We start from the raw sequence: 13,981 nt of genomic DNA on the forward strand, positions 1-13,981 counted from the left end.
CGTTTCCACCAGCTCCCCAAGTGAGTGGGTGTCTTATGTCTGAGGCTCACAGGACCCGGCAGCGGGCAAGTATATATGTTGGTGGCTGGGGTGAGATTTTTAAGAAGGAGCCACAGACTCCAGAGTGCTTGGGAACACCGGACTGGTAGAACTGGAAGAGCCTTCAAGGGCGCATTTCTGGCTCTGTGTCACTAGAGTGTAGACAGGCTGAAGCCTAGCTGGCCAGGCACCAAGCGCACCAGGACCGACAGCGCTATTCCATGGGTGGCCAGCAGGGGCCGCCAGGAGCCACAACATCCACCGCGGCCAGCTGCATTCGGCCTGTTGATGCGGTTCACCTTTGCTGCTTGGTGACCCTGTGGTCTGCCCCTCCTCCCCAGGACAGGTCTGGGGCTCCGAAGTCCCGACGGGCTGATCACAGTGTGCCCTGGCTTCCCCGTATTTTCCGGGAGGCCCCCAACCAGAGTTCCTCCTCTCTTGTCATTGGGTGGGGAAGCAGGTGGGTGCACTCACTACCTTTTGCTCTTGTGAAGAGTCAGGCCGCTGTCCCCTCTGCTTTCCTGGGAACTCGGAGGGTCTGCCTTTGCTCCAGCCACCCACCTGCCGGTCTGCACCAGGACATGAGGATCATGGGAACCCTCTCCTCCTCCTCCAGTCTCCCAAGGAGATGGCTGAGGTTGCCCTCAACCCAATGTTCCCAAAAGTCCCGGCCACAGTCGCCCCACCCCCACCTGGGCAGGAAAAGACCGCGTGCGCGCGAGGAGGAGAAAGACCATTTATTTCTCCACCCACAGTGGGACTGGTAGGTTGTCAAAAGAGCAGTCGCTGGCGTCTCTTTAAATCTTGGCTGACGTCTGCCGCGGCAGCCAATCAACAGAGGCGGAGCTGGTGAGTTGCCTGGGCAACGGGCCCCTGGTTGGTCGAGACTCTCAACCACCCCACAGCCCACTGCCGAGCAGAAGGAAAGTAACCCTTGGCTGTCCGCTGTCCCCTGTCGAGGCGCTGGCCTGATCTAGGCCTCCTCTCGCTCCTCAAGCCAGAAACTACAGCTTTGGGATCTCAAAGATGGGAGCCATCTGGCTGAGAGGTCGGATGATCTGGGAGCCACATAAGGCCTGGGCATGGGACAGGAGGCGGGGTTCCAGATCCCAGAGGGAGAAAGAGACAGACAGGAGCACACAAGATGTCTCTTGCCCCGGCTCGCTCTGGCCTGGCCTTCTGTTGGGTGGTCACCTGGGGCCTTCTGCCCCGGCTCAGTCCTGGTCCGAGGGGCAGGGACTGGTGTGATGGTTCAGGGAGGGTGGGCACAGGGGTAGGCTCAGCTTCCGAGTCCCTGTGTCCCCCTGGCAGCCCCAGAGGGCCCCTGAGTGCCTGCTGTGGGTCCTCTGCAGACAAGCGGGACAGAAGCAATGGGGACAGACGTGGGGTGAACACGGGTGTCATGGGGTCCTTCTGTCTCTTCCCCCCAGTGTAGGGGCAATAGAGGCACGTGGGTGTACGTGCGTGCATCAACAGGACACGTGTTGGTGTGTGTGGGGGGGTCGCCATCTTTTTGGAGGGAGGTCGCTGTGGTTTCCGGAACTCTCTTCGCAGCCTGTTCTGGGAGCCACGGTGGGAGCCGACTGGCCTATCCTCTTTCCATCCTCCCAACTGCCACCAGCCAAGTCCCCTGAAGACTTCGGGCTCCACCTGCGGGCTCCCGCCCCGGCCCTGAGCGTGGGCCACCGGGGCACCCCTGGCCGAGGGAGGCGTGAGCCGGACCAGGGCAAAGCAGGACGGAGGGTGGGCGGGCCGGCCTCAGGCCTTGGCAGCAGCCTCAGACACCCCCTGTGCGGTGAGCTCGGCCAGCACGTTGTCTAGGTAGCTGGCGTCCGGGTAGCCGTGGCCCGTGAGGTTGGAGCCGAACTCCGTCTTGTGGTGGATCTCGTTCCACACCACGGTGTCTGACTCGCCGGTGGTGTTGGACGTGCCGATGGTGAAGATGAGCCTCCGTTCCCAGGCGGTGATGAGCAGCCTCAGCACCTGGATGGGGCGGGGCAGAGGTCAGCGGCCTCCCTGCCGTGGCCGTGGTCCTGCCTCCAGCCCCCAGACCCATCTTGCCTCCCTTCCCCGGGACTGAAGTAGAGCAAGGGTCTCAAACTGGACCCCAGGCTGTATTAATAGCCACTTTGCAAACATTCAGTAGCCTGCAGATTCCATGAGGAAAATCTCACTCTGGCTGCTCTTGAAAAAGAGTCAAATCAGGCAACGTAGTGTGGTGGCCCAGGGCTTGGACTGTTCGGGTGCAGATCCCGACTCTGACACTTGGTCGCCGTGTGCCAATGGGCAAATCACTTGCCTTCTCTAAAGCTTCTTTTCTTTATCTGAAAAAATGGGGTCCGGACCTGGACCTCAGCAGGCTGGTGAATGAGATGAGGTGTGTGTGCAGATGGTTGTGGCCAATGTCCCTAGGGTGCAGGGTGGGGCAATGGGGACCACAGGCCCAGGCTTTCAGTGGCCAGGGCCCTGCCTGTGTCCACTGCCCTCAGGGGCACCCACCTTCCGGCCCTTCTCGTTGTTGGGCAGATAGCAGTGACGCGGGAAGCCTCTGGCGGTGAACTTCTTGCCCGGATTGGGGTGCTCGGGGCCCTGCGGGGAGGGGCGGCAGGGGCTGAAGCCACAACGGGTGGGGGGCGAGGAGTTAAGGTTGGGGGCCTGGGCCAGCAGCCTCACCTGGATGCCTGTGGGGATGTCGTAGACGATGCGTATGGTCTGGGTGTCGGCGAAGCCCGGCAGCGAGTGGGGGATGAGGTGGAACTCCATCTTCCCCGGTGGCTGGGTCCCGGTCTTCTCCCCATAGATGGCCTTGCAGGTCGGGCACTGCAGGCTGCCGTCCTGGGTGGGCAGGGGGGCGTGAGTACTCCGGCGCTTGGCCCTGCCTGCCCGCTCGCGCCCGCGGCTCACCTTGTTGCCGTTGGAGTACATGGCCACCAGGCACAGCAGGTGGTACATGTGGCCGCAGCGGCCCAGGCGGCCCACGAGCTCAGGCCGCACCCCCTTGCGCCGCAGCACACCCTCGTATCCTGACGCGGTGACCAGCCGCTCCATGCAGATGGTGCAGTCCTGCGTGGGGTCAGGGAAGGGAGACTGAGCCCTGGGGGAGGGCAGGACACCATCTCCGTGGGGCAGGGCCATCAGGTAGATGAAGAGACGACACCCTCGCGTGCTGGATGTGGACAAATCCCAGCGGAGGAGATGACCCCCTCGCCCCGCCCCCTCCAGAGGTTTTAATGGCTTAACTCCTAAAAGCGAAACCTTGAAAACATTTTGGGGGAAATGTGACATGAAACTGTCAATCTTTAAGACTGACAAATGGGATTCTAGTAGACTTAAGCATTTCTGCTCATTTAAAGACCTCGGAAGCCACGTGGCAAGGACCGGCTGGGAGGAGGGTCTCCATCGCCGATAACCCTGAGAACCGTGCAGGGTGGGGGAGGGCTGGCAGGCCAGGCCCCTCCCCAGGGACTCACCTCGTCAGGTGGATTTTTCACCTTCTGCATGTACCTTCGAACTACATCCTCGGGGTTCTTACCTGCAGGGACACAAGAGGGGGGCTTGAGGGTATCCAGAGTCTCCACCCCCGCCCTGAGGGCTTGGCGGGGGTCAGAGTCAGGGACAGAGGGCTGGTCAGAGGAGTCGGGGTTTGCTGGAGGCCAGCTATAATAGGAGTTGGAGAAGGGTGGGTCGGGCAGGGACTGAGACAGAAGACGCAGGTGAGGTAACAAGTCTTAACAAATTGGAGTCCGGGGTCGGAGGGCGTACTCTTCTTGAGGTGCTTCTTCTTGGTCTTGCGGCACACACCGGGCACGCCGGGCACAGGCTTGACATCACTCTTGCTCACCGGCGGCGGGTGCAGGATGGGCTTGGGAGCGCGCGTCAGGCACACTGGCAGCCCGGCTGCACAAAGCAGGATCCCGGTCATCCCTGGGGGCGGGGAGAGACCATCGAGGCGGGGCGTCTTTCTGGCCACACCCACAAGCCATATGCCCTTCCGCCATTGGTGGACTGATGGGGCTGCTCCTTCAGGGGCCCCGCCCCCCCGCAGGAGGTCAGTCTGAAGCTAAGAATGTGGGGGCGGGGCGTGTCCCCAAACACGGACGGCCTGCCGACACCCCAGAATCCTGCAGCCTTTAGGTGGGCGGGCTGGTGAGGCCCCCAGGTCCGCCCACTCGGCGCAACCCCGAGTGGAAATCTAGTGCACCCAATACCAGTGGGCGTTCCCAGCCCCGCCCACCAGCAGCCAAAGGGCGGAGCCATGGGACTGGTAGGCGGGGCGGCCTCCTCCTGGTCTGCTTCTGGGCTGCAGCTCACCTGCCAGGGCCGGATGGACCGGTCCGGTACCATTCAAGTTCTTCACCGGGAGTGCAGGGACCCTGCAGGAATAAGAGAAGAGGCAGCAGCTGGACACCAGGCCCCTGACTACATCAGAGGACCCTCGTTTGCCTTCGGTCTGTGGCCCTTGGGCACACCCTGATCTCTTGGTGCACGACATCTAGAAAAACCCTTCCTCCCGTGACATCCTACTTGGGGGTGTGGTGTGGTCAGGATCTCCACGGCGACTCTAATGGGCCGCACCCTTGGACTTCGCTCGACCTCTCCACCCCACAGCCGGCCTCCTTCCTTTCCCTGGCCACTGTGCCCCAAATCCAACTATTAGTGATTTAGCATGGCTCCCATGTTGTATGGAACACTGATCCCTATAAAACGTCCTGGGAAAGAATCCAGGGACAAAATAAATTAGGAAACACCACTCGCTTGCACGCGTAGAGTCCTAAGGTATCCGAGAGCATCTTGCAGGCTCTGGTTAGTCCTGTGCAAGGTCACCTGGTCAGCCATCCTCAATCCAGGCTTTTCAAAGGCACTTGATGATGAACATTCCTTTCACAAAGTTTACCGACATCAGTTCTGTGACTAAGGCAAAGCAGGCCCTGGGGAATACTACGCTCTGGCTTTTGGGGTCAGCCAGAGATGCTTTCGCTTCTCATCAACCCCTGCTCCGCTGGTGGGAGCCAGCAAGGTCTCACCTCTCCCCAGCCTGTGGCCCTTCTGTACAACCGGCACGTGAGGGTTCCATGGTGTTCCCCACGACCAGGGCGGGGCACCTCGTAAAGACATCATTGTCACCACCGTCGCCTGCATCGTCCTGGCTATGTGTCCCCTCCCCTAAGTCAAGTGTGGCCCCTCTCCATCTTAGGGAGCCACAGAAGGGTTTTTGTGTCAGCCTCGAGCAAGCCACTTAAACTCTCGGTCCCCAGTTCCCCTCTCTGTCAAGTGCGGGCAGTGACACTGCACCCGGGGCGTTGCTGGGTGGCCTGGGCACCTGCCTTCCTGAATCTGCACGGCTTCAGCTCAGGCTGTGGCAGGTGGGTGGCGTCCTGCTCTGCTGGGCTTGGAGCCCGGGCTGGATGAGTTGGGAAGAGAAGCAGCATTTGAGGGCGGGGGATGCCCCTGGGGTGTGGCAAGAAAGGAGGGGACAGGGACAGCTGGAGCGGGAGCTGCAGCCCTGGGCTGGCCTGCTGAGGTGGGAGCCTGGCCAATGCTGCCTGGTCACTTGTCCCCTGCAGGCACAGTTGGCTAGGGGAGTTGGCCAGGGTGCCTCTTCAGGCAAATTTTGCCCTTGGCAGGCTGGACACACTGCGGTGGGTCCAGAGACACACACGCATGGGCCAAGAACACGTGCCTCCCTATGCTTGAGGAGCACGCCACACACAGACACAGATGCACACGCAAATACCACCAAGGAGCACGCCACACACGTATGGAGACACACGAACACCCCGTCCCAGGGGCTCGTGACCTAGTGTGCACACATACCAGGGAACCCCTTCCCCGTCCGTGTGCAAATGCAGACACCTGGGGAACACTGCCCCTCGGACACGCAGAGGTCCACACTTCCGGGCACACTGACCACTGTGGGGACACAGCTGGACAAGAAAAGCCAGCTGTGCCTGCCCACACTGTCCCTGATGTGGCCGACCCCACTCTGCCCCACGAAGCTGTGGGGAGCAGGCCGCAAATTGGGTGTACTTGACCCGGCTCAGCACCGGCACCTGCAGCCCACAAAGGGACTTGCTGTCCACACTTGGGGACACACATGTACACACACGGTTCACAGTCCTTCCACTGTGGCCACCCAGCCATGCAGGGTAGGCTGAGGGGCTCATCCCAGATCCCTTGGGGGCTCTACCAGGGCCTGAGAAAGACATCAGGGTCCGGCCCCTGGAGGAGTTGCTGGGGTGACTTAGAGTCACTGAACCCACCCCCAAGGAAGGTGGGATGGCAGCACAGGGCCCTGGGTCCTCTGGGACCTGGCCAATGGGGGAGGGGGAGGCGCTGGGCCCTGGCTTCCCATCTGCAAAGGGGCCGAGGCAGGCGAGGTAGATATGGAGCTGGTGCTGGGTCCAGGCCCCGGGCTCCAGGGGAGGGGGCTTTCTTCCTGGCCCTGCTGGGGCTCAACACCCTTCTCAGGCTGTCCTAATCTCCCAGGACCTTCTAGAACCTTCAAGATGCTTTGCAGGACAGCAGAGAGGCTTTTCCCCAGGGCTCCTCCTGCAGACCTGACCTTCAAATGCCTCTGGGTCGCCACAGGGATTGAGGCTCTTAACACGCTGGGCCTCCCCACCTCTCTCCCTTCCTTTGAGTCTCACAAGAAGAGAACATCTCTCCTATTCAGGTCCAGCTATAAAATGGTGGAAAAAAATATTTAGCATGCATACCACCACCCAGGGTCCCACCCGTGGCAGACATCACTAATCCATCACAGCACTGTCTCGAGCTGGGCAGAATCCTCATTGCAGCGATCCAGCAACGTCTCAATCAGTAAGGCCCGTGTGCTACCTCAGGTCTATGGTAGGGGCAAAGTCTGGTCCCATTGATGACCCTGGCCTTGCGGAGCCTATGGCCTGGGAGCTATGCAGGTGGTGCCCCAGGAGAGGATGTTTGGGACCAGACAGCCCGAAAATATCTGGAGAAACCAGAGATGCCTGGTTTACCTGGGCCAGTCTGGCTCTCAGGAGAGGGCTGAGTGGAGTGTAATGGCGGGCTTTTAAATTTTTTTAAAAAATTTACCCACTGGGGAGGTAGGGGACAGTCCCCAGCGGCCCCAGGCTTCTCAGTCTGCAGGCCGCCTGCGAGAACGAAGAGTAGCCAAGTTCCCATGACACCCAGCGTGGGAGCCGCCCAGGGCCCCTTTTGATGTGGGATGTACCGTTTCCTCCCCGTCAGTGAGAACATCCTCCCGACCTGGACAAGCGCCGGCTTGCCGTGGGCCTCAGACAGGGACCCACCTTCACCCCTGCCCTGCCTTCTTGGGGCCCAGCCAACGGGGTCCGAGGAACCCTGGGGGCCCCTTGGACTGTCTGGCCAGAAACCAGATCTGGCCTGCCCAGGGCAGGGATGCTTCTGGCTGCCACGCACGCTCTGCCAATCCCGTGCAGACCTGTGTGTTCCTGGCTCTGGGTCCCGGAGCTCCCACCGTGCTCAGCACAGCCTGTCACCGTCACCCAGCCCTGTCTCCTCTTTGAAGCCCATTTCCTGTGCACGCACCTGCCACTGCGTCTCCAGCCACCCCGGTTCCCCTGCTGTCCCTCAACCCGGTGGGCACATTCCTGCCCCAGGGCCTTTGCATTTGCTGATCCCTTTCCCAGGATGCTCTTTCTCAGATATCCCCAGGGAATCGCTTGACACAGGTCTCTGCTCAAATGTCACCATAACAGAGAGACATCCCTGTCTTTGTCCTTACCTTACATTTTTGTTTTCAGGGCAAAACAGTTTCTGAGCATGACCAGGCCCTGTGCCATTGGCTTGTCCCTGCCCCTCTGACCCATCTCCTACCCCTCCACTCTCTGCTCTAGACACCTCGGCTGCTCCTCCAGCGTGAGCACAGTCCCCGTGCAGGGAATCCTCCGTGCTGTGTGCTCTGCCTGAAAGAAGGCCCCAGATCCCAGTGGCTGACTGAGAGGTGTCAGCTGCAATGACACCTGGCCAGACTCAGCCTTCTTGCTCACCTGACTTCACACCAGTGTATAAGCACATAGTAGGTGTTCAATGAACCTTGCTGCAGGTGTGGATTCTGTGGGGATGAGTCACGAGCACATGCTTGGGACAGTCTCCTCGTGCACCGTCTGTACACAGTGACTCACAGACAGAGAAAAATGTCCAGGAAGCTTCCAGGCTCTGGAAGGCTCTTTGCTGACCTTCATCAAGGTGAGCACACTAAGGGCATCCAGCTGGGCAGCTCCTGGGAGGGCTGCCAGGGGCAGGGGTTCCCTGGCAAGGTTCTGGGGCGTAGTTCTTTTATCCCAGATTAGAGGCTGAGGCAGGAAGCTCTGACTGAGGGAAAAAGTGTCCTCAGGATTGATCTGGGAGGCAGGATGGGCTGTGTGTCTCTTCTCCCTGCCAAGGAAGAGCAGATCCTACCTGTCGGGGCTGGGAGACAGTGCTCAGCAGGACGGGAGGATGTGGGCAGACCTTCCTATGCTGTTCCTCACTCTGTTCCCTGCCCTTTTCCATTGGGGCACCTTCACCACGCGGTGTCCCCTGCCTCCCTATTCTATCCACCTCCGATTTCCATCTGCCCTTTGGAGCCCGGTCAGAGGTTGTTGTCTGCTCAGGACTTTTCTGACCTGACTACAGTGGATTCCTATCGATTTCTTCTTTTACTCCAAAGGGACGTTTGTTTTTCTGAGGACAAAAGAATTTTCTATCTTGTTTTCTAATTGTGTGGCTCCACTCTTATCTCTTCTACCAGATTGAGAGCTGCTGGAAATGCATCTGACCCAGCCCTGTGACCCCAGAATTGAGGATAACACACTGTGAAAAGGGCTCTCGGTAAATACCAGAGCAGGCGAGCCAGTAGGAGACCTGTCTCCTCACTCTGTGGTCTAATGGGGGAGGGGGCTGGTGTCCTTAGAAACAGGGGCTCTGATTTTAATTTCAAATGGGACTCCACTCCCAAAGACAAGTCACCAAATAAATGACATGCTTACTATTGCCGCCTATCTGGCACCCACCGCAGACATCACCAATCAATCCTGGCAATCCTAACCAATAAGCCAAGATGTGATTTCAGAGTCCTCCTTAACACAGCGCCCCAGGAAGTCACCACCACTAGGACAGTGGTGGTCGTGAAATCTATTTGTGATGACTGCAGGTGATGAAGTCCAGAGTCGGGAAGTGACTCCACTTAGGTCACCCAGCTGGTGAGTGGAGCAGCTGGCACCAGGTCCCGGAGTTTCTGGGTCAGAGTCCAGGATGACCCCACCAGGTTGGTCTGTGGGACTATCTGGGATAGAGCCAGTCTTCAGAGGCCTCTGAACCCCAGAGCTGGGCTGAAGCCTGGGGACCTGGACCCTGGGGTGGCTCAGCCCCGGGCCCACTGGAACAGGAGCTGGGTACATGGGCCTGCTGTGGCCAGTCCCTGCAGGGCAGCTAGGGTTCTATCTGTCCCCTGTGCCTGGCCCCGCTGCTGTCCCTCCCTGCCCACCCCAGACCCCCACCTTCTCTGACGCTGGTGTCCAGACCCCACAGGCCTCAGATCCCCAGCACATACCTAGCAGCTCTCAGGGAGCCCTGGGGGTGGGAGGGGGGTCCAGCCGCTGTGGGCGGGGCGGGGGCGGGGCAGTGGGGGAGGATCCAGCCGCGGGGCCCCAGGGTGCCCTGGTCTCCTTCCCAGAGGCTCCGCCCAGGGTCTGGACCTGCTCTCTCACCTGCCCCTTCCAGTGCCCAGCTCCACCTCAGGGCAGAATCCTTGTCCCCACGGTCCTGGGGACCCGACCTAGGATCAAGTGCCGTGGCCGTCCCTTTGCTGACTTTCGGGACTTGGCAGCAAGCCCCGGGCAGATGGAGATGGAGTGTCCCCTGGGGCCAACTCAGCCACTGTGGGCACCTCCACCTGCCGGGAGTCCCCGTCTGTGGACCTCCGCTTCCCTGTCAAAGGGACGGCTCACTCCCGTGCCTGCTGCGCCTGCGCCCCTCCTCCAGAGGGACTTGCGGGGTGATTGGCATCTGGGGATGGGATTTATCCAGAGGCCTGGGGGCTCGGGGTCACTCTCCTCACCTCTGGGCTCAGGGCCCGCCCAGCGCTTGGGGACACAGGTAGGGGAGGGGAGGGCCGGCTGGCTGTTCCCACGGCCTGTGCGGCCACGTGGGCAGCCCAGCGGTGTGAGGTTGGGCCTCCCAGGGAGCAGGGCAGGAAGTGCTTCAGGTGGGGACGCCTCCGGTGTGACCTTGTGGTGAGGCCCAGTTACAGCCCGGGCCAGGGAAAGGGGGGCGGGCACAGGCCAGAGCCTGCAGCCAGCGCCAGGCAGGACTTTCCAGGGGCTACCTTTGGGTCCAGTAAGATCTTGGAGCCCTTTGAAGTTAATACCTGAGAAAAAACTGCAACAAATGTCAACTCTTTTCCATATGAAATAAAACCCCTGCAAAAAATAAATAAAAAAGGAAACCACCAAAACAACTCCCAAGTCCATCTCCCCCGCCTGCCACGCCAGCCAAGGGCAGATGGTTCCCAGCGTCCAGAGAGAGCCTAGGAATGGCTTTCAATGATGTGAAAACCTAAATGATCCCTCAGGTTGGCCACGTTGCATGAGGTTGAGGGGGATGGGAGGGAATAGGGTGCAGACTTGGAAAGGCAGGAGCTTTGACATCTGGTCACAAAAACTGAAGACCAGAGAGGGTGATGGTTTCGGCTAGGTCACACAGCAAGAGAGAGTGCCGAAGCTGGGCCCACACTCTGCCTCTGCAGGTCCACCCATTCCCCGGGCTCCCCGAGACCCTCTGGACCATGGCCCGAAACCACGCGGGCACATGGATGGGGCACCTCAATACCCAGGCTAACTTGGGATTTCAAATCGGAGTGCGAGATGCTTGACCTTGAGCAAGTGCCTTAGCCTTTTAGAGCTTCCGTGTCCTCATTTGAGAACAGAGATAACAGGACCTGCCCCAGTGGGTTTCGCTACAGCTGAGAGGTGAAGCAGGTAGAAAGGGAACTGGTGCCCGGGACGCACCAAGTGCTCAATAAATAGAAACAGGCCGCAGCTGCCCCTCTCCCCACCCGCCACACCACGTGTGATGGAAACTCTGAGTCTAGTTCCTCTGCTCCACAGCTGTGTTCTGAAGTGCTGGACGCTGACCGGTCAGCAGACAGGGCGGATCTTCCCCACCCCTGCCTGTTCCCCAGGCCCAGACGGCCAGCTGGCTCCTGCCCCAGCACGGGGCCGGCGGAAAAAACCTCCGGCCAGGTGGTCACTCTGCCCCCCCTGGCTGTGTGACTCTGGGCAGGTTCATCACCCTCTCTGGGCGTGACCCCTGCTCCAGCTCCAGGTCTGAGGGGGGCTGTCTGGAGAGTCCTCTTCCCCTGCACATGGATCATAGAGGTTGCGGCTGTTTGTCGGAGGGGGAAACTGAGGCCAGAGAGGCAAAGTTGCTGGCCCAAGGTCACCAACCAGGAGGATGGAGAGAAGGGAGAGGGAGGAGCTGAGGGGAGAAAGCAAGAGAGACACAGAGACAGAGCAAATTGGGGCCACAGAGAGCCAGGGGCGCTGATCAGAGGCGCGGCTGGGATTGGGGGCCCGGGCCCAGAATCCTCCCTGGAGCCTCAGAGCAGGGCTCCCTAGGAGCAGGCTCTTTCATGAGGCCACCGAGCTCAAACGTGGACAGGTGTCCTAGGCACCCAGAAGGACCTGATAGGACACAGGTGACAATGGCCACACGCAAGCCTGGGAGAGGCCCCAGGAGGAGCCAGGCCTGCCGCACCTCCATCTCAGATCCCCTCGGCAGGACAGGAGGCCCAGTGTGGTCCTGAGCCACTCGGTGGGGGTGCTGTATCCCCACAGCCCTGGCCAACAGACACAGACGGAGAGAAGGCCGAGGGCCAGGGGCCAGGGTGGGACGGGAGACCCCCAACTCTTTCCCGCTGTGGGCTGCGCTGGCCTCGGGTGCTTGGCAATGGGAAGCTCAGCCTGGAGGAGGCGGGGTCTGCCCAGCCTCAGCTCTGGCCGCTCCCCACACCGAGCAGGGGTATTTTTAATTGGGGTTCCTCAGCAAAGGAGGGTTGGGGTCCCTTGGCCTGCCTGTGTGCTGAGGGTCCGCTAGAGGTTCTGGGGTGAGACTGGGCAGCACCGCCCTGGCGGGGAGGAAACCCATCACCTGGTTTCCAGGCCGATGTCTGAGCTCAGGAGGGTCAGATAGCTCCCCGGGGCTGAGGGGGTGGCTGCGGAGACCCGTAGCTGGGGCGATGAGATCTCTGGCAGGCCCAGGAGGACCCCAAAGACAAGGGCCCTCTTGAGTGCAAGCACACTCGCTGGCTCCTACTGCAGGCAGCACCAGCCTCAGCCCCCACCGCTCCACAAGGGAGCCCTCCTGGTCTCTAGAACCTTCTGGATTCATTCCTGCCCACTGCTTTGCACTCATCCTGCCCAGGAGGCCCTGCCCCCTCTGCTGGTGCCCACACTGCCCCCCAGCCCTGCCCTGAGCGTGCCGGGCCTCGGGTCCCCTCAAAGATGCACGTGCTGTTCCCTCTTCCTGGCACAGCCCTGCTCCCCATCTGCTACCTCCTCAGAGGTCCTCCCTGACCACCCGCTCCCTCTTCCTATGCCACCCTGGCCCCCAGCTCTGTCCTGCCTCCAGAGGTCACATCCACGGACTCCCTTATTGCTCTATGTCACCTCCCGGGCCATCTGTGTGCTCCCTGAGAACACTGACCGCGTTGTCTTCTGCAGCTCTGTGAACGCGCAACACTCCACATTTGGAGAATTAATACTGGGCAAGGAAAGCTGAGGAATTCCCAGCCTGCCCTCAAACGATGGCTTTCAAAACTTTCATCAGTGACAGCTGGGCACAGTGGCACATGCTTGCCATCCCAGGATTTGGAAGGCTGAGGGAGAATCCCAAGTTCAAGGCCAGCCTCAGTCACTTAATGAGACCCTGCCTCAAAATTTAAAAAATTTTAAAAAGGACTGGGATGTGGTGTGGTGATAAAGTGATACGGGGTTCTGTCCCCAATACAAAGGAGGAGGAAGAGGAGGAAGAAAGGGGAGGAGGAGGAAGAGGACAAAAAGGAAGGAGAAAAAGAGGAGAAGAAACCAAATTAATTTTGTCTGGTGACATCTTAAGCAGATGCAGAAATGTCGCAAATTTTCAATTGTTTGAAGAATGACACACGCCCATATGTCCCATCCCACCCAATCACGATCCTTCTATTCTATCACAAGGAAATTCTGGTGGTGATCCCCAAGGTCACACTCAGACCTGAGCTTGGCAGGTCTCAGGTCCTCACTGCTAATCTCCTGGGCTGGCCTTTCTGCCACCTCCCCTTGAGGACCACAGCTTGCCCGTCTCCCCTGCAGCCCCCTCCCAGATGACTTGGCCACAATTCCAAGTCATCCCAGGGTCTTTGGAGCCCAGTTTGAACACCAGCTTGTTAACCCAAAGTGGTGGTGACATTTCTGGTGCAGATTATGGAGGAAATACTGTGGACCAGCCGCGAAAGGGTGAACCAGCCGCCACAGGAGCAGAGGCAGATGGACTGGAAGCCCCCAGACTCACTAAGCCAGGGCAGCGCAGACGGGAACCCTACAGGTCTGGGTGCCCATCTCTGCTCTGCCCCGAGTGACCTCAGAGGTCACCATACCTGTGACCCCACCCCATCTGTACCAAGGGAACGCTGAGTTGTTTAGGGGAATAAACGGGGACGCAGAGAAAGAGAAGCTAATGAGCGCAGAGTTCGCACAGTGGCTGCGGAGTGGTTGCCCATCGGGCGTGATCCCGGGAACATTCTGAGCTGCAGAACACTCACCTGTAACTGGGGATGGCGATACTACCCACCTCACAGGGCCTTGTGCAGGAGAAACCGCAGCAGCGCACTAAGGGGCTCGGGTAAAGCTCACCACGAGTGAACTCCTAAGGGGTGCTGAGGTGATGGCCATTTGCATTATTATTGGAA

At 59.8% G+C, this 13,981-nt stretch overlaps 1 protein-coding gene across 2 annotated transcripts in view; it reads right to left on the reverse strand.

Annotated features, from left to right (window-relative positions):
- Nucleotides 1–761: 761 nt before the first annotated feature.
- The window catches only part of DTX1 (deltex E3 ubiquitin ligase 1), a 28,090-nt gene continuing 14,870 nt past the window's right edge, over nucleotides 762–13,981 (reverse strand). For both annotated transcript variants that reach the window (XM_079151878.1, XM_079151879.1), the window contains 7 exons: nucleotides 4,351–4,412; nucleotides 3,802–3,963; nucleotides 3,510–3,571; nucleotides 2,944–3,102; nucleotides 2,713–2,874; nucleotides 2,539–2,628; nucleotides 762–2,022 (listed from right to left, as the gene is read on the reverse strand). In XM_079151878.1, coding sequence (XP_079008004.1) covers nucleotides 1,798–2,022; nucleotides 2,539–2,628; nucleotides 2,713–2,874; nucleotides 2,944–3,102; nucleotides 3,510–3,571; nucleotides 3,802–3,963; nucleotides 4,351–4,412 — 922 coding nt within the window. In that variant the 3' untranslated portion in view covers nucleotides 762–1,797. The remainder of the gene's footprint in view (nucleotides 2,023–2,538; nucleotides 2,629–2,712; nucleotides 2,875–2,943; nucleotides 3,103–3,509; nucleotides 3,572–3,801; nucleotides 3,964–4,350; nucleotides 4,413–13,981) is intronic.

The sequence above is a fragment of the Sciurus vulgaris genome (assembly GCF_902686455.1).
Source record: "Sciurus vulgaris genome assembly, chromosome: 8".
Taxonomy (NCBI): Eukaryota; Metazoa; Chordata; class Mammalia; order Rodentia; family Sciuridae; genus Sciurus; species Sciurus vulgaris.